The 20,947-nt window shown below is 46.7% G+C and overlaps 1 protein-coding gene across 1 annotated transcript in view; it reads right to left on the reverse strand.

Annotated features, from left to right (window-relative positions):
* LOC147628438 (uncharacterized) overlaps positions 1–20,947 on the reverse strand; it is a 75,623-nt gene that overhangs the window by 2,105 nt on the left and 52,571 nt on the right. Inside the window, exons 13-14 of the mRNA XM_086813586.1 lie at positions 254–467; positions 41–118 (exon numbers count right to left, since the gene is read on the reverse strand). Of these exons, the coding sequence (XP_086669712.1) occupies positions 41–118; positions 254–467 (292 nt within the window). The remainder of the gene's footprint in view (positions 1–40; positions 119–253; positions 468–20,947) is intronic.

The following is a 20,947-nucleotide window of genomic DNA, read 5'->3' on the forward strand; positions in this document are numbered from 1 at the left end:
TCTTTTCCGTAAGCAGGCCAGCAGACAGAAATCTCCTTACACGTAAGCTGTTTATCACGTCCAGAGAATGCCAGCTATAGCCTGATACCGTGTGGGCGATAGCTTGTTCTTCTGACTTCTGCAAATGGAAGGTCAGAAAACTGAAACTTCATGGACACATCCACGACAGTAATTAAGCTTGATCCCAACACTTCATCATGACTAGTACATGTCAGGAGCTATACACCCTAATCAAATCGCAAAGCATCATTACCTCGGTACTAAATAGCTTCTTCTGAACACTGTATTCTTGACATCTAGAAGCGTATGAGGTCTCACATTGCCAGGCAAGCAAGTTTTCAGAACCGCCGGAGACATTGTTAGATATCAATAACACTTCATTATTGTCCTTGCCCTCCAAATTCTTTCCTATTTGATGTTTCCCCTCAGATGATGCAAGAAACAGCTTTGCATCAGGGTCAGGAGCTCTGAGTGTGAAAAAAATCATACAAGGATGAGCATTGCCATAAATATTGTTGTAGCTTTCAAAATGGTACATAAGACCACAATTATTTCCATTTAAAAAGTACAAATTATCAATAGACAGTTCATGTTATTTCCAAGCCTAACGAAAACCAAAGTGTGATCTTGACTCCATGACAGTCTACTTATAAAGCTTTAAATCATCAAATCTATCATGCATGACATAGACTACTTTATATACATCCTCACTTATCACTGCCCAAGTGTAGGTGTAGGTATGTGCATAAAGATATCTATCTCCACCTTAGTGGACAAATCTTCATAAATAAACCACCATAGACTCAGCCATGATTAAGGCTAGCCCGCACACACCTGCACTCACACAACACTCTTCTCCCTGCACACATCCAGATGCATACAGTACAAGACAAGATTTATGCGCAAGTGCATCTACCATGCTCGACTTTTGCCACTCTCAAAAGGTACAGAAAGTGTGGTACCATAAGTGAAACCGAACCGTCCCGGGGACTAGGGCCTTTGACACACTTTCTTATACCATCAATGCATATTAAACATTAAACATGGCCACAACCACTTAACCACAAACCATAAAGAACTTGCACAATGGACACAACACTAGGGTCCAAGTGGGCTGACCCCCCTCAAAAAGTGTGGGGGGGGGGGAGGGGTCCTTGGTTCAAGCCTTCCCGAAGACACCGCCATCTACATGCGGGGCTCTCTACGCACATATGGATAGGGAAAAAAGTTCACTGATGCAAACTTTTTTTAAGACCCTGCTTTGCCTAGATTTGAACAGGTACCCATGCTCCAAAGCCATTGGACGATAGAAAAGGGGCAATTACAAATCACTTGAACTGAAAATGTGTAAAGGCTCTTGACATGTAAACAATTTGAGATTTATTGTCAAGAGGGCAGATATCAGGATGTGCATTGTGAACGGCAGGTACCAACAGTGTGCCCAAGCATCCCTCAGCCTACATGCACACACACACACACACACACACACACACCACCACCACCCCCCACCCCCCCGCCCAAAAGAAAAAAAAAACAAAAAACAAAAAAACAAAACCCAACTTGGGAGGGTGGAAGGACCCCACCCCCTCACCAGGAAAATCAACAGCAACAGACTCCATTGGAGCAAACATGGTAGACCCCTACCCAACCGAAGGTAGAAACATCCCAGCCAACATGGGAGGGATTATCCTCCCTTGCAACCTAGATACTGGCCACCACGCACAACCATTATTGTAAGATCCTCCCAAAAAATGACCTAAATCACAGGCTAAACACAAGATTAGTACAAACAATATAGAAGGGTGCAGGCAAGCTCACCACTCAACCACAATCCACGTCCCACAGACCTCCCCTGAGCCAAGGGCTAAAGCTCACTCCAACATATCATGTCAAATCAGCCCTGGCATCCCATACCACCAGAACCTACCCAGGCGGGCCCTCGGCAAGACTAACTATGATCCCCCATGTCCACAGCAGGAGTATGACTACTCTGGTCTACGACTGTTAATCCCTCATGATAGTAGTAACCCACGCATCACTTATATAATGATAATTGTTGCTATAAATAACCATCCAATCATAAATAGCCAGTTCACATGCATTTATCAATAATAAACCTTAGCTACCCATATCCGCCTACTTTCCCTAATCTCGGGGCCCCCCTAACCTTGCTAGATTAGGCCATAATCTCAAGGATTAGTATTAGGTACATAACAATTATGATCATTTACCTCAAGATCACCATACAAATACCCCAGAGCATTTGGCAACACCACGACTTCAACCATCAAGGGACAGGACACCTAGCATCGCCGACAATGAGCTGCACCGCACAAAGCCTTTCTTTCTCTAGATTTAACCATGGAGTCCTAGCCTTGCCAGACTGGATCATTTCTACATTGATGAGTGGGCATGTAAAAGGGAAAAGGGGGGGGGGGGGGGGTTGTTGGGGATCTATTGGCATCCTAACACACACTGCTCTACCTCCAGGACCCCTGGCAGCAAGATCGGCTGCAGATGGCTAGACTTTCGGATCGCCACTTACAAAACCCACACACTCCACACCATCGAGGAGATTAAGCAGACTTACTCCTTCCCAGGATCAAAGCTTGATAGAGCTCTCATGGAGATCAGCACCCGCATGCATGCCTTCACGCACCCACTTTCTGCTCCCGCCTACCTGCCCTCACCTCCCGCCCGCCCGCCTGCCTGTTAGCCACTGCCCGTCTGGTTGCCTTCCCGTGGTTGCCTCCCTCCGCACCCTAGCCTCCTCCTCATCCTTGTCCACCAGCCCTTCATAGACCCTACCTTCCCGCTGTCGCCTTTCCCCCCGAGAACCTCTCCAGCCCCTTTCCTATCTTCTGCCTGCCCTTCTACTTCCTTCCCCCACCACCTCGTCCTCTTGAGATTCGCCCTACACTTCCAACCTTAAAGTCTTTTGTGCTTTTGACGAGGTTCGGCTCCTTTGGTCTGTCCCCTCCCAGGATGACTCCATGGCAGCCGCTCCGTCGTCCCCTACCAAGGCCGCCGCCCCTTGCCTATTTTCCAAAGCAGACCTCCAGCTCTTGGCTTCCTTAAAAGAGTGCACCTTATAGTAAATCCAAGCAATGTAAAAGCCAGCAAGAGGTGAAGGAAACCACGCCTACTGCAAGTGGATAAAAGCCTTGAATACTAGCCACCAATGTTGACTCAGAGCACACAGAAAGGGAATCTAGATCCACAAATTAAAGGGAAGCACTTTTAGAACCTAAACTCTCACCTAACCATGCTTAGCATTGATCTAATCCTTGTATCCACAAGCCTGAACCTGATGCAAAACAAGGCGTGTTTCATTATCATCATCTTGCTCTCACTATGCTTTGTGATTAACTTCTTAATCATATCTCATTAGTCATCATCCACTATGGATCCTGTGATCCATCCCCACCGTGTAGTGAAAGACAAGGGTGGTCACGCTCTCCGGGCTGAAGTGGTCTTGCCACTCCCAGGTCCCACTAGACATGCGTCAAAGGTCGGCTTTCCCAAAGCCATAGTCGCCAAGAGCTATGTTGGGCCACCTTGGCCGTAGGAGGATCAATCTGGCACTGATGATCATCAAAGCCAAGAATCCTTGCCCACTGGAGTGAGCCACCGCTAAAATCCTTGGAGGGGGAAAGAGTTAGCCAGCGGAGAGGGGACTCTGTTAATCAAGGGTATGGCAAGTTGATGGCGAGGGTAAATTGGTCTCGGCCCCGGATCCTAGAGAGGCATCTATCCTGAATCTCTGAGGGGAGCCTCTTGAAGCTGGTTCACTTTCCTGAAATGACTGAGCGGGACCAGTGTTGAAAGGCCCCCAGGCAATGTAGGAGCCCTTGGCTACTCAGCATCCTGAAGAGGGGGTTCCTGATCAAAGGCTGGCTGAGTCTCTCCTCATCTGTATGAAGGGAATGAGGAGGAGTAATCATGGAGGATCATAGTGGATTCAACAGCAGCAGACCACTAGGCCTCCCATAGCATTTCCTCCTGCTTCCTCAGATTTTTGGAAGCGTCTGTGGGCCAGCTTTCAGCCAAGGAAGGTCACACTCTCCTGTGGCAGTTGGCCCAGCAGTAGTGTGCATGTCGCAGCCACCCCCTAGAGTTGCAAACGGCACTTCATTTGGGACTGTCCCAAAGCGCAAAAAGTTTGGCAGAGGACTCTTCGCCTCTAGACCAACACTGAACCATGCTTGTTGCTCAAAATATAGTGTCCAAGCCTGCCAGCCAAGGGTATGGCTAAAGCATGACCTAGGCCTTGCTTGGGTCCCCATATCCTCCCTATGCACTTGCGTAGGCTTGGCTTGTAATAAAAGCCCTAGTCCATGCTCACTTGTTAGGCTTGGGTTGGAATAAAATATATATACCTAGATGAATCCAGGAACATGCCCAAATTCACCTTTTAGGAACGTGCATGTTATATACTCATGGTAGTCAACCCACAAGACTAAATAACTATCAACTCCATTATGCATAGTACGGACTAGATACTACAACATCCCTACTAACGTCATCAATGCCCATTAGTAGGTGTAGAACTCTGTACCAAGATATGCTCTCACACACACGCACTCCACACACACACACACACATAAGAGCATATATTTACACAAAACCCTTCGTATTGAGTTTCTGTCAAACCTCCGGAGATTCAAATCTTCACTTGTTAGGCTTGGGTTGGAATAAAAGCACACCTATTAATAAGCAAGTCCTTTCAAACTAGTCCAGGCGGGCCCCCAAGATTTTGGGGCAACCTGTGGATTATAGTTTCTTCGGTGTCTTCCGACAGAAGGGATAGACATGTTTGAGGAGACTGTAGCTCCTATTCGGATCTGTGTGGTCTTCCACCACTCTAGACCTTCTACACCAGAGAATGGCGCGATGATCTTCTCTTTCCCCTTGAGTGCAGCCCAAGGGACAGTGGGACCCAAGGTCGATGGCCTCTGCCATTCAAGGCCAAGCAGTTGAGCTATCGCATCATCTTGATGATCTCCGCATCACCGACGTACTTACTCATCTATGGCCATTGGCCAGGATGGAGCTTGGTAGATCAGCCCACAGAGACCAGGACGGGGAGATGGTGACCTTCAGCCTAGAGGTGCTGCTATTCGTGTTCATGCATACCTCCATCGCAGTACCTCTCCCCCCTTCTTACAGGTATCTTCATTGTGATCGATGGAGCCCGGAGTATGCATACTCTCACGCTCTGACAGAGTGGCATCACATGGAGGACAGGAACCGGCCCTCCACTTGAAGAGTCTTGGGCATGGGTTGAGATGGGGAATAGTCACAATCCGCCCTGGTGCGAAGTCGTGCCAAGTGGGTTAGTTACGACAGTTCCGCCTCACACAGAGTTTGATATGAGGATTATTTCATGGAACATTCAGGGTTCAGGGGGGCCTCAGTGCTTTCAGAGACGAGGCGTCCTTAGAGGAGAGCTCCAGAGAGCTATGGTGGGGGGACCTATCGACATTCTTTTCCTCCAAGAGCATCACCTTTCTGAGGGACGCACCCGCCGCTGCGAGAAGATTTTACTGGCAGGAGTCATTCTTTTTGGTCTCCATCCTTCAGCCCTTGACGGACGCACGGAGGAGTATGTCTTTCTGTCAGTGAAAGAAGCTCTTACCGTCAATGGCAGGATCAAGAGTCATAGTTCCAAGGCATGCACAGTGGGTCATAGTTCCAAGGCATGCATAGTGGGTTACCATTCTGATTGGTGAGGATAGTGTTGGCTTCCTCAACATTTATGCCCCAAATGCTGCCACCACAGGTAGAGCCCTCTTTTGGAGCACAGTCCGACAGGCCCTTCCCCGCACTGATTTTTGGTGCATGGGCGGTGACTTCAATGTGATAGAGGCAGCAGAGGACAAACTTGAAGAAGGGACGGCCACAATCTCAGGAGTGGAGTACTCTGCCTGGGAGGAGATGATATTGATTCTTAGGGGAGAGGACCCTAGCATCTTCCAGTGTTTGAGCGTAGCACTAGGAGTCTTGGCTTCTCTCGATCAGCTGAGAGGAGCACTGGCCCCAACCTCTCTCGGCTGGACAGGTTTTACGTCGACGAGTGGGATTGCAACCGTGGGAGCATGGTTGGTATCTTGGCAAGCACTACTTTTTCAGATCATGCCCCAGATTGTCCCTTGAGGATCCCTGGAGGCATGACAAGCATGCGAGTTCCAAGATTCCATACAGCCTCATTCAAGACCCTGAGATCTACAACCGGATTGAGCAGATATGGGCGGGATTAGACTTTTCCTCAGGCTCTGCAGCGTGCACTTTGGATGGTGGCCTAGGGGAGATCAGTGTTTTCTTACAGAAGGCAGCCCAGAGTAGATTGGAGGGATTTTGGAAGAACGAGGAGTCTGAGGAGGGGCCTGGCATCTTTCCAACGGCTTCAGGAGAGTTCCCCAGACAACCCGTGGATTGAGAGTCAGCTTGCTACCGCCCGCACAGAGATTCGGTCCATTGAGGAGAGGAGGGTGGAGTACAGATACCATGCCCGGGCTTCATTCTGGACTCAGACCAGTGACACAATCACAATAGATTTTTTCGAGATAGCTGGCCCCCTGTCACTAGCCTGGACATTTCCCAGTATGAAAGGGGTCTAGTGGACTCCAGGATGCCTAAATATTTGGAAAGTACAAGCTTTGGGAATGGGGGATTATCCTAGAATACAAAGGACCACACTCCTAAAATTTAGGAGAGTTGCTATTTTTGGCCCGACTCCGATGGAAATTCTGTTCGCGTCATTACAGCAGATACCAAGTGTTGGCAAAGTGCCTATGACAGAATGTCTACCAGTCGGGATATTTTTAGAGAGAGAGTTTATGGAAGGACCCATCTCTTAGATTGGGACATGTGACAAGAAAGTAGACCAAAAGTGAGACAAGTGGCCTCACACTTGTCACTCCAGCTATTGTGTGGCTCTCCACTTGTCATTGTAGCCTTCTCTTGCCATTTTAGCTCATGGGAGGCCCAAATCTATAAATTGGAGCCCTCTCTCTTCGTTAAAAGAGGCTCTCTTGCTGCACACTAGCCTCTACCACTGTTACAGGCTGCCCTAATGATGGCTACTCTCTTTCTCTCTCTCTTGAAGGCTGCCCATGAAGAATACCGGCTGTTGGGGACTGTTTTGGAGGCTTCCATCGCGAAGAAATACTTAAGGCAAGGGTATTTCATCATTTATTATGATTTCTAGCCATTGTACTTGTTGTACCAACCTTTGTACTTGCTGTACCAGCCATTGTACTGGCTGTACCAATCCTTGTACTTGTACTTGCTGTACCACCCATGTACCGGCTGTACTAGCTTCTGTACTTGTTGTACCAACCATTGTATCTACTGTACTAGTCATTACATGTTGTACCAACATTTGTACTTGCTGTACCTGCTGTACCAACCATCGTACCAACTATACCAACCACTGTACCGGCTGTACCAACCATTGTACCTGCTGTACCGGCTGAATGGAGAGTTGTACTTGCTGTACCAGCTCTATTGCATGAAGACCCGTGGTTTTTTTGGAAAAGAATCAGTACCCACACGGAGGTATATGGATTATGTTGTTGGCTCGGCATTTCTACAGCATATGTTCCGGCTTGGTTGCCTCCTGTTGGGCTGTGTTATGGAATTTGTATATGGATAATCGGGCATCTCCCGTGGGGAGAGTAAGGCCCTCAAAGCTTGTACATGAAATTATTCTCCTTGGGTAATAAAATACTCCAAGGGGGGGGGGGGGGGGGGGGGGTCTATGCGGTGTCACACGTGCAAGCTCCATTTTCAGCATTTGTGGATGTTTTGTCCAACTTTTAAATGTTTAAATGTTTTAATATGCATTGATGGTATCAACAAGTGTGTCAAAGGCCCTAGTCCCCCGGGCACTCACCGCCGCGAGTTTCATTGGTATCAGAGCATAGGCTTTCTTGGAAGCAGAGGCTTCCTTCTATCAATAAGAAAGAGAAAAGATCTCAAGTGGGGACCACACTTACCATCATTGCTGTTAAGCATGGCCAGCCGCTTCATAGCTTATGAAGCAAGAGCATGAGCGCTTGTTGATCTAAGGATTTATGAATTCACAAAATTTTATCTTGGAAGTGTGGAGTTGGCTTTATGTGCACACGTTTAGCACTCTTTCCATATGGATATTGTGGATTATATTATCAAGCTTACAAGCAAGCTATATGGAGATATATCTCAGGATATCTTAAGGATATGGTGACGAGATATTTCTTTTGGCTTCAACCAACCTGGCAAAGAAAAGCTAAGTATACTTTGAGTTTGCAAAGTTGGTGCTTTTGCTATTTACTATGAAGTGTTTTTGATGTTCACTGACCCTTGTATAGCCATGCAAGGAGAAAGGTGGTGGTGTTTGCCTTGAGATGGTTTCAGGGAAACATTGTTTATGACTCCCTTTATTGGCATGGATTATATCTATGGAGATTTCTTTCTTGGACGAGATTTATATAGATATTGGGCTTAACAAGCAATTTCTATGGACGAATCTGTCCCAGTTTATAGAGAAGAAATATTTGGATCTCTCATGGATATGATGCTTTTATGGATAAAGTCCACCTCTACTCGAAGGTGTGTGGTTAGCACGGAGTATGTGGCAAGAGTTATGGTATACAAGGATTATGATATACAGGTCTATGGATTCCTGGACTTCTTTTCTAGGGATTTGGATCTATCCTCAGGTTTATGGATTATTCTTTTTGGCTCCCTTTATTTGGGATGCATTGGACTTATGAAACCCATGGTTCACATACCCTGTGTAGTGTTCTCTTGTCCTACGTGCTCTCTTGAAGATTGTTTCTACCATGTGTGGATGGAACAATAGAGAGCAGATGGAAGAGAACATGGGCACTTCAGAGGGTAGTGTCGAGCGCACGACATACCGTGTGTAGTGTTCTCTTGTCCTACGTGCTCTCTTGAAGATTGTTTCTACCATGTGTGGGTAGAACAATAGAGAGCAGATGGAAGGGAACATGGACACTTCAGAGGATAGTGTCGAGCACAACATACCGTGTGTAGTGTTCTCTTGTCCTACGTGCTCTCTTGAAGATTGTTTCTACCATATCTGGGTGGAACAATAGAGAGCAGATGGAAGGGAACATGGGCACTTGAGAGGGTAGTGTGAGTTGGTGGCCGAAATGCCTATAAACTATGTGTAGCAAAAATGCTTATGAAACACCAGGTTATCTATGCCTGCAAGTGATTGTTTTATCTTGTTACTTGAGCCCACCTCTCATCCAAGATGTGTGGTCAGAGTATCAACACGGAGTGCAAGTAGTAAAGTGGACATGACGCCTACTTATGTCTATGCCAAGGGTCATGTGGACCGATGCCTTGTTGGCAGGAGACTGATTTGTCTCGCCCATTTACTTGGGACATGGATTATGATATCTGGACTTATGGGACTGATTTGTCTCACCCATTTACTTGGGACATGATTATGATATCTGGACTTATGGGACTGTTTTGTCTCGCCCATTTATTTGGGACATGGAATTATTTATCTTTATGCCATATTAGAATCACTATCTCCCCATACAGAGGCCAAGAGATTCATTGTTTATCTCACCATGCATGTGGATTCATGTTGGGATTGTGAGAGGGCAATTCAATGAACACTCCACCATACACGTGGATTCGTGTTGCGATTGTGGAGTGAGTGTTTCATTGTTTTCACACCATGCTTGTTGATCAGAGTTGGGATTGTATGGGAGAACATGGGAACTGTTGGGATTAGGAGAAAGGATTGCCAGAACTATGGAGAACCAGCTTTTCTGTCACCATGGTTTGTGCTCTTGAATGGCACCAGTTTGTGTGCATAGCACATGTTTCTGTGCGAGGCACTAGTTTCTTGTGCATGAAACTTATTTAAGTGTCTTAGCACCTGGTTCGTGATTTTCATTGGCATATGATTATCTCATTCATATTGGCGATTGAGACACAATTGGCTCTTATGCCTGTGTCTATCATATCTTCCATGGAATTCTCGTCCATTTATTTTGGGACATGATTTTAATATTGCTATTATAGAGACTTATTTAGTCTCACCCATTTCTTTGGAACATGGATTTTTCAGTTATATTGGATTTTTGAGACTGTCTCATCTCGCCCACTCGATGGGACATGATTATATCTTGAATATATGGCTTGAAGCTTAAAGTTGCGGACAACTTTTAAGAAGCTGGGGAGGATGTCACTAGCCTGGACATTTCCCAATATGAAAGGGGTCTACTGGACTTCAGGATGCCTAAATATTTGGAAAGTACAAGCTTTGGGAATGGGGGATTATCCTAGAATACAAAGGGACCACACTCCTAAAATTTAGGAGAGTTGCTATTTTTGGCCCGACTCCGATGGAAATTCTGTTCGCGTCATTGCATCTGGAATTGAGCAGATACCAAGAGTTGGCAAAGTGCTATGACAGAATGTCTACCAGTTGGGATATTTTTAGAGATAAAGTTTATGGAAGGACCCATCTCTTAGATTGGGACATGTGGCAAGAAAGTGGACCAAAAGTGAGACAAGTGTCTTGACACTTGTTAGAAAGTGGATCAAAGTGAGACAAGTGGCCTCACACTTGTCACTCCAGCTATTGTGTGGCTCTCCACTTGTCATTGTAGCCTTCTCTTGCCATTTCAACTCATGGGAGACCCAAATCTATAAATTGGAGCCCTCTCCCTTCGTTAAAAGAGGCTCTCTTGCTGCACACTAGCCTCTACCACTGTACATGCTGCCCTAATGATGGCTACTCTCTCTCTCTCTCTTGAAGGCTGCCCATGAAGAATACCAGCTGTTGGGGACTGTTTTGGAGGCTTCCATCGCAAAGAAATACTGAAGGCAAGGGTATTTAATCATTTATTATGATTTCTAGCCATTGTACTTGTTGTACCAGCCTTTGTACCTGTTGTACCAACCATTGTACTGGCTGTACCAATCCTTGTACTTGTTGTACTTACTGTACCACCCATGTACCGGCTGTACCAGCTTCTGTACTTGCTGTACCAACCACTGTACCCACTGTACCAACCACTACATGCTATACCAGCTTTTGTACTTGCTGTACCGGCTGTACCAGCCACCGTACGAGCTGTACCAGCCATTATACCTATTGTACCGGCTGAATGGAGAGTTGTACTTGCTGTACCAGCTCTATTGCATGAAGACCCGTGGTTTTTTTGGGGAAGAATCAGTACCCACACAGAGGTATATGGATTATGTTGTTGGCTCAGCATTTCTACAGCCTATGTTCCGGCTTGGTTGCCTCGTGTTGGGCTGTGTTATGGCATTTGTATATGGATAATCCGGCATCTCCCGTGGAGAGAGTAAGGCCCTCAAAGCTTGTACATGAAATTATTCTCCTTGGGTAATAAAATACTCGGGGAGGGGGGGGGGGGGGGGGGGGGGGTCGGCCCATTCCGGCCTCTATGCGGTGTCACACGTGCAAGCTCCATTTTCAGCATTTGTGGATGTTTTGTCCAGCTTTTAAATGTTTAAATGTTTCAATATGCATTGATGGTATCAACAAGTGTGTCAAAGGCCCTAGTCCCCCGAGCACTCACCACCGCGAGTTTCACCCCCACAGGAGTGACGGTATTACGTGGCCAAGTTGAAGCTATTGTTTATGATTCCCCCCATGTGAGAGCTATCGCCACGGATTTTTTCCGATCTCGTCTCATAGGTGCCCCATTATCCCCCCCCCCCCCCCCCCCCCCCCCGGTGATGGACACGCGCGAGAGGGTCTAGCGACATGAGAGAGGTGGTTCCCCCCTCCCTTCGGTCTTTCTTATTGATCCCATTCACTTCAAAGGAGTTGGCGGAGGCGGTGACGGCATTACCTAGGGATAAATACCCGGGGGCAGACGGGCTTCTTGTCTCTTTCTTTCTTCGCCATTGGGACCTCATGGAAGGCGGCCTTCGTGCTGCCTTCAATGAGAATATGCTCACAGGTGCCATGCCAGATAGGCTCTAGGAGGGCTTGATACATTTGATTCCCAAGGAGGGTGGCGATAGATTGGAGATCCAATAGTGGAGACCCATCACTCTCCTAGGGACCACCTATAAGATCTTGGCAAAGGCCATCAGCAGGAGACTTCGGCATTTTCTCCCGGATTTGATTCATGACACGCAGACCGGCTTTGTTCAGGATTGGAGCATTGTAGACAACATCTTCACCTTTTGAGAGGCGACAGCTTCGGCCAAACTACGGCAACAGGACCTCATAGTGCTACTCCTCGATTTTGAGAAAGCTTATGACAAGGTGGATTGGAGCTTTCTGGAGGGCACGATGAACCGGATGGGATTCCCAGTGGAGTGGATTCATGGGGTCTCAGTAAGCCTCGCATAGCCAGGTCCTCATTCAGGGAGCCCGTGGCAATAGATTCCCCCTTTCCCGCTCGGTTTTGGCAGGGCTGCCCTCTGGCACCTTACCTCTTCCTATTCGTTGCTGAGGCCATGAGCAATTTTCTCTCGGCCCAGGAGACGGGGCTTCAGGGATTGTGTCTCCCTCTCTGCATGCAAGAGGAGCTGCTGGATTCAGAGTTTGCAGATGACACAGCAGCCTTCCTTTCAGGAGATGAGGGGAATCTCTAGAGATTCGCAGAGGAGATAGAGATTTTCTACAGTGCCTCTGTAGCTCAGATCAACTTCACATCCACATGCTTCGTCTTTGCATGAAAGACAGGGTTCTTTGCCAACTGGATGGCACTCTGACTGTCACAATGCAACAATGGAATATCCCCTGTATAACCCAAATCAACCACTAACCGAGATAGCCATAATGCCTCCTTGCAAGCCTCTGTGGCTGCAATATACTCGGCCTCTGTAGTAGATAAGGCTGTGCACTTCTACATCTTGGATATCCATGACACAGCACCTCCTGTGAATGTAAACACATAACCGGTAGTAGACTTCCGGTTATCTGGATGACCGGCATAATCCGAATCCGTGTAACCATGCACTAATGCATCCTGTTTGCCAAAACAAATGCACATATCCTGTGTGCCCTTCAGGTATCTCATGACACCTTTCACTGCTTCCCAATGCTTCTTGCCAAGGTTGGCCATGTATCTAGAAACCACTCCCACTGCAAATGCAATGTCCGGCCTAGTAGCAACCATGGCATACATGAGACTGCCACAAGCTGAAGCATACGGAACCTTGGCCATATCAGCCCTGTCTCTATCCGACTGTGGGCTGTCCATAGCACTGAGTTTCACATATGGAGGCAAAGGAGTACTAGTCTTCTTCCCCCCGTCCATATTGAACCTCTGCAAAACTTTGCCAATGTATTCCTTCTGAGACAAATACAACACATGCTGATTTCTGTCCCGAAGTATCCGCATACCCAAAATGTGATTTGCATCACCCAAATCCTTCATATCAAAGGTTTCATGCAGCCTCTTCTTCAAGGCATCCATCTCTTTACGAGATTTCCCGGCAATCAACATATCATCAACATACAAGATGAGGATCAATAGACTGCCATCCAAAGCTTTCTTGGTGTACAAGCAGTGATCTATGTCACTTCTCCTGAATTTCTGGGATTTCATGAATGTATCAAATTTATGATACCATTCCCTTGGTGCCTGTTTGAGCCCATAAAGACTCTTTTTCAGCTTGCATACAAGCTTCTCCTTTCACTTACTGCATAACCCTCTGGCTGTTGCATATATATCTCCTCATGGAGATCACCGTGAAGAAAAGCAGTCTTCACATCCATCTGAATCAAGTCCAGATCATCATGTGCAACCAAAGCTAACACAGCTCTAAGTGTGGTCATTTTGACCACTGGAGAGAAGATCTCATCAAAGTCCACACCGTATTCCTGCTTGAAGCCCTTAGCCACTAACCTGGCTTTGTATCTTGGCTTTGCATCTGGTGCAACTTTGAGCCTGTAAACCCACTTGCATGGCAAAACCTTCTTGCCTGTAGGCAAATGCACCAACTTCCAAGTTCCATTTTTGTGCAGAGAATCCATCTCTGACTTCATGGCACGCTCCCAAAGAGCCTTGTCTGCCCTCTGTAAAGCCTCCTTATAACATGAGGGCTCCCCACAGTCAGTAAGCATCAAGTAGTCAACCCCTGGAACAAACCTGTCAGGGGCTCTGGAGGGTCTGGTGGACCTCCGTACCCAATGACCATCATTTGCAGGTTGCTGTCCAGCCTGCATATCACCTATTGGTGGCTCCTGTTCCATGCCATAAGGCTGAAAAATCATGCCTGGTATCTCCTCTAACTGTGGTATATCCATAGGGATATCTTCTGCCATGTCTGGCTGTCCATTTGGACCATTTTCAGCACCATTTAAGGGCTGGTTTTCATGCTGTAATGGCTGATTTACAGCCCTTGGTTGTTGTCCATGATGTCCATCATCATCAAAGATGACTCTGCCAGGCTCCTGTTGCCTTGCAGGCTCCTTATACATGCATGTTTCATCAAAAATGACATCATTGCTGCGTATAATCTTTCTATTCACGGGATCCCAAAGTCTATACCCCATTTCACCTCTGTCACCATATCCTAGGAATATGCATTTGTGAGACTTAGGATCAAGTTTGGTGCGCATTTCCCTGCGTATGTGCACGTACGCAACACAACCAAACACTCTCAAGTGCTTGTATGACGGAGGCTTCCCTGTCCATACTTCCTCTGGCACTTTCCCACCAAGCCTCGTGTTAGGTGACCTGTTTATAAGATGAACGGCTGTCATAACAGCTTCAGCCCAAAAACCATGAGGTAATGCAGCATGTGACAACATAGAACGGACCTTCTCCTGAATGGTCATGTTCATCCTCTCTGCTGTCCCGTTTTGTGGAGGATCATATGGAGTAGAGAGCTCCCTCTTGATGCCTTTAGCATCACAAAAGTCCTGAAACTGTTTGGACATATACTCTCCACCATTGTCGGAACGCAAAGCCTTCAGTGTTTTGCCAGTTTGATTCTCAACAAGAGCAACAAACTTCTGAAACACTGAGAATGTATCACTCTTCAAACGAGAGGATAAACCCACACCTTGCGTGTGGCATCATCAATAAAAGACACAAAGTATTTTGCCCCTCCCAAAGAAAGCTAAGGCATCTCACATACATCTGTATGCACAAGCTCTAACTGAGCAACTTTCTGTCCAAGAGCTTTCTTGTGGGGGCACTGTAGTTGCCTACCATATATACAATGCTCACAAAACTGAAAACTTGAAAACTTTAGAGAAGGCAAGTAACCCAAACGAGACAATTGCTCCATTCCTTTGACACTCATGTGTCCCAACCGGCTATGCCACAGAAATTTCCGGCAGCTCGATTGCATTTACATTAGTATGGTGACAAACACCTGCATGCATGAAATAAAGAGTGTCCACCTTAGAGCCTCTGGCAACAACCAGTGAGCCCTTACTAATTTTCCACTTTCCACGACCAAATGTGGTAACATAATCAGCATCATCAAGCTGTCCAGTAGAAAGCAGGTTCTTCTTGATCTCAGGCACATGCCTGACATCATGGAGCATAAGCTGTGAGCCATCTGAAAACACAAGCCTCACATCACCTCTGCCAAGAATCTTGCATGCATGGTTATCACCCAAATAAACTACTCCTTCATTGCCAGCAGTATACCTGACAAACAAGTCTCTGCAACCTGTGACATGAAAGGAGGCACCTGAATCAATGATCCATGAGTGCATACCATGACCACCTGTAAGAAGTGAATGGGCATCAAGTGAAGACGTAAATAGGACCTCATCCTCATTGTCACCTGCATGTGACACATTGATTTCTTCAATCTTGACTCCACTTTTGCCCTTTGGCTTTACATCTTTGGCTTCATCTTTGTCTTTGTCTTTGCCTTTTCCCTTTTCCTTTTGATCATTTTTCCATTTGTAGCATTGCTTTTTGATGTGTCCCTTCTTGCCACAATAATGGCATTCCAAGTCCTTTTTGGAGCGAGACTTGCTCCTTCCCCGTTCTTGGCTTTTTCCCCTTTGTTGGGATCTCCCACGTGCATTCATTGCATTGGACTTTCCAACAGAGTTGTTTTTCCTGTTCATCTCCTCTTGAAGAAGAGCACCCTCAATATCTGCATATGACAGCATAGCATTTGAATTGCTAGTGGCTGTCCTGAATGTGTCCCAACTCTCTGGCAAAGTGCATAAGAGAAAAGTGGCTTTGATGAACTCATCGTCCATTGCCAACTTTTGATTTATAACTTGGCTGACAATACCATTAAACTCATTTAGATGGGCTGTCATAGAAGCCCCTTCCTTCATCTGAAGACCTATGAGTTTCTTCAACCAATACACTTTGCTTGAGGCACTTTGCTGGGCATACAAGTCCTGCAATCTCTGCCACATTCCCCAAGCTGTCTTCTCTTCACGAATGCTGAAAAGTAAAGAGTCTGACACAGACAACATGAAAGTAGATCTTGCCAGCTCATCCATATCTTCCCACTCTTCAGCAGTAAGAGAAGCGGGCTTTACACCCCTTTCTTTGATAGGCTTGTGCTGCTTTTTCTGGAGCAACACATTATAGCACTGGGTTTTATGTGAGCCTTCAAGCTTCTTGATGTGAAGCAATGAAGAGCTCTCACCTGTGGTTGCCATAGCAATATGCAACCTGTCAATGCCTGACTCCCTGCAAGTGTGCAAACACTGCACCAAAAGCACACAAAGTGCTCACAGTTGTTCTCCCAAGCTTTATCTCCCACTGCGGAAGCACGAATGCAACTTTTCTCCCACTGTATGTGATGAAAACACCAAAATCTGGTTGCTGCAGATTTAGGACAGCACCTTAAATGTGCTCTGTTGCCCTTCCAAAGTACTGTACAACAGTACCAAGTGCTCACCTGTGATGTACCAAACCTGTACCGGCAAGTACAGCAGCTGAAATTGAACCTTTTCCTCATTCAAATCAGTGTACAGCCATGTCAAAACTTGCACAAAGCTGTGCCAAATCTGTACCAACAGGTACAATAGCAATAAATGCTCTCCTGGCTGTCCAAATGAGTGAAAATCAGACTTTTACAGTCCCGAACACTGCATACAACAGTTCCGAACAGAAATTGGGCAAAAGCCCCTTGACTGCAAGCTGATTTCTAAGGATTCAAGGCATAAATGTCTTGCCTGCTGCTTTGCCAATTTAACAAGCATACGATCTTGAAAAACCCCTTGATTTAAGATCAATTGCTGATCATACATGGTACATTGACACACATGAAGGCATCCAGAGTCTTCGCGATGCTTCCCCCTGGCCACATATACATCCAATACATGAAAGCCCCTTGATTTACAGGCACATTGAGTGCTTGTAAGGCATCAACACATTATCCACAGCATCAAATGCGATTGCTTGCATGCAAATCAATCCAATCGGCATAAAAGCCCCTTGATTTGCACTGCAATTTGCTGCAATTTTGCCCGAATGTGCGATTTCTCACATCATACAGCATGTATGAATGCTTAATTGCACAAATACATCAAAAGCCCCAAATTTTGACATCCAATTTCCTGCAAATTGATCTTGATTGTGACCAATGTCACCCAATTTTGCAATTTTGCTCAAAAATTGAGCAATTCGGCACCTGTACCTGCTCAATTGATTGAATTGATAAGAAATTCCCAAAATTGAAGGCAAATACCTCTTAATTTTTGAATTTCTCTGAGATTTGCAGGCTGAATTTATGATGTTGATGCTGTTGCAGAAAAGGGGGCGTCGATTTTTGCTGTTGATGCTGCTGTACACACTGACTGTGTGGATGTTGAAGGTACTGCTGATGCGCCTGTAGCTGTACGGATGACGGAGGGCTGGGGCAGTCGTGAAGAGCCTTTGTGCGAATTCTAGTCGCCTGTGCGCCTACAAGCAAACAGCTCGAAGCCAGGCTGGGCGAGCACGTGGTCTAGGGCTGGGGCAGTCGTGAAGAGCCGACGGGCTGCCTTGTCAATCGCACACCATCGAAACTCCTTAGCGGGGACAGACGCACACGCCTTGGAGAAGGTGACGTGGAGCGAAGCGATGGACGCCCGCCTGCCTTCGCCTTCGCGCTACGGGTGTTTTCGCTACACGTTCACCGCACCGTCCTTGCCGGCTCATGTCAAGTCGTAAAAGCCTTCGCTCCGTTTGTTGACGCCTTGTGGCTAACGCTCACCAGCCTGCACCTTCCGCCAGGTTCGATGGACGCCCGACTGCTGTGCGCTTAATAGCCTTACGCTACGTGTAGCTCTGCCCGTCAACCCCTAGACGACCTGCTGTGCAGCGCTTCGCTGCGCTGCCTGTCAGCTGACACCTGCAACACCCAAAGTTAGCCAACAACAGGTTTCACCTCTGTAGCCTTCGCTTCACACACCTCCAGTGCAGGGCAGCAAAAAATTGACGGCTCTAGGGAGAAGGAAGAGGATCAAGACAGCAACCTATGCTCTGATACCAGTTGAATGGGAGAGATTTAATTAGGGTTTGAGATTCATGTGGGAGACATACACAGAGAAGCAGGGAGAGAGAGGGAGAGAGAGTTGTGGGGATAAGTCAACTCATCAAGATGAGTGTGTGACTCCCCTATCACATATGTATATTGCACTAGTACACATAGTGCACTTAGTACATTAAAAGTACTAAGTGTACTATGTACTATAACTTATGGGCTTGTACACACTATAAGGGTGGGCATAATGCCTTTACCCCAACAGGCAATTGGCACTTGGCTGGCTGTGGGAGGTCGGCCAATAGATTGCCCGAGGTGCAGCCACCTTCAGGAGTCTCAGCGGCATTGTCTTTGGGATTGCCCAAAGGATCAGCAGATTTGGCGGCGGATTCTCCGTATCTTCACGATGGACACGGCCTCGACCAAGATCATTACATGGGGCACTATCGCTTGGGCCACAAAGGCAAAGGTGGTCAAGGCTTACAAGGAGGATGGGGGAGGGCTCGCCCTTCAGCTCTCTCACCACCGCATTTCGGCAGTACCAGCCCCAACCCCAGCCCCAGACCACTGGCGACCAGGCTCATGTTAGAGATGGGAGATTTGCAGTAGCATTGCAGCCTAGCACATTTAGCGAGCTAGATGCAGTGAGGCCATTGAGGATACCCGCACCCCGCCTGCTGAGTCAATCAGGAGCATTTGGCTTGATATCATTCATACCCTCAGTGGTCAGAGGGGGAAGTGACAAGGAGGTTCTGACCGCATGCAAAAGCGGCGGGAAGCTTTCTTGAGACTCTAGAGGCCTGGCCCTTTCCTCACAGATCGAGGTGGTGAACCCACTTGGCATTATAGACCACCTGTGTAGTTGTTCCCACCCCCCCCCCCAAACCCCCCCTCCCCCTGTATGAGATAGTCTTCTCCTCATAGAGCGGCCAGCCAGAGGAGAAGAGTCTCTTCCCTTTTGATCATTTGATTCCCACCCACACACGAGGTGAGGTTGTATCTAGCCCTACGGGGTTGTATTTAGCCTATTATGGTTGTTTTTTTTTCGTTAACTAATATAAGGATCTTTTTCCCGGGAAAAAAAAAAAGTCCTTTCAAACTAGCCCATGTCATAACTGACCCATAAGTCACTTATAACCTTTAGTGACCCTATCCAGGGCAGCCCATAGATATTATTGCCAGCATGTTATGACCTTTGAAGACTGGACAGGGTTAGGGTTAGGGTTTACAGAAAGCAAATAGGCGTGGAAAACCAAGCAGAGGGAGTGAACACGATTGCTGTACTATTCAATCAATAAAAAAGTGAAGTACAAGCCACATGATAGTGACCCCTAAAGGATAAGTGTTCACATGACCGGCCATAAATGTGCCGGGTGGACCAAAACACTTATAAACTGCATATAAGTGAAAATGAACTAAACTGGGGGAAAAAACCTCCACTAACTGAAGTAAAAAGTGCCCCAGTAACCTACTGATGATCACTAGCACTCCTCTGGGTGCATACACAGCATAAAACCCAACAAACCCCCCTGGAGTGATATGTGATCACTGTACATCATCCACCAAAAGGAAACAAATTCAAAGCATTGCGGAATGCTTCAAATTTCGGACGTGGTAATGCCTTGGTGAAGATGTCTGCCACATTCTGATCTGTAGGACAGTAGATCAGACTGATATCTCCTGCCTGGAGTCTCTCCCGAACAAAATGATAGTGAATCTCAATGTGTTTCGTGCGAGCATGAAACACAGGATTCCTGGCCACAGCAATGGCACTCTGACTATCAGTATAGATAGGTGTAGGCTCCTCCACTGAAATATCCATATCAGTCATAAGACGACGCAGCCAAACACACTCAACAGTAGTAGTGTAGGCTGCTCTGTACTCTGCCTCACAAGATGAAGTGGCCACTGTGGTCTGTTTCTTGCTTAGCCAAGAAATGCATGAAGCGCCAAGGAAGAAACAATTCCCACTAGTGGAATGTCTGGTATCAAAATCACCAGCCCAATCTGAATCACTGTAAGCATGTAACTGCATGTCACCCCCCTCAGGATAAAGCAACCCAAGAGACAAGGTACCCTGCAAATAACGGAATACACGCTTCACAGCTTGCCAATGTGACAACCGTGGGCTGTGCATGAATCTGCTCAACTGAGAGACTGCATACTGAATATCTGGCCTTGTATTACACAAGTATATGAGGCACCCAACAGCCTGAGCATATGTAGTGGCATCAAAGGAAACACTGTCATCTTGTAGTGACAGTTTCATCCCAGGCTCCATAGGAGTACTAATAGACTTGCAATCCTGAAATTTAAACTTCTCCAGAAGTTTAGCAACATAACGTGATTGCAACAACCCAATGCCTCTGTTATCCTGCACAAACTGTATGCCCAAATAGTAATGTACAAGGCCCAAGTCAGACATGTCAAATGTCTGTTGCAGTATCTCTTTAAATGCTGCAATTTTGTCATCATTTGATCCCATGAGCAAGAGATCATCCACATAAAGACTGATGACCAGCAG

Source organism: Cibotium barometz, chromosome 19 (assembly GCF_041138505.1).
Source record: "Cibotium barometz isolate CiBa-2024 chromosome 19, ASM4113850v1, whole genome shotgun sequence".
In the NCBI taxonomy this organism is placed as follows: domain Eukaryota; kingdom Viridiplantae; phylum Streptophyta; class Polypodiopsida; order Cyatheales; family Cibotiaceae; genus Cibotium; species Cibotium barometz.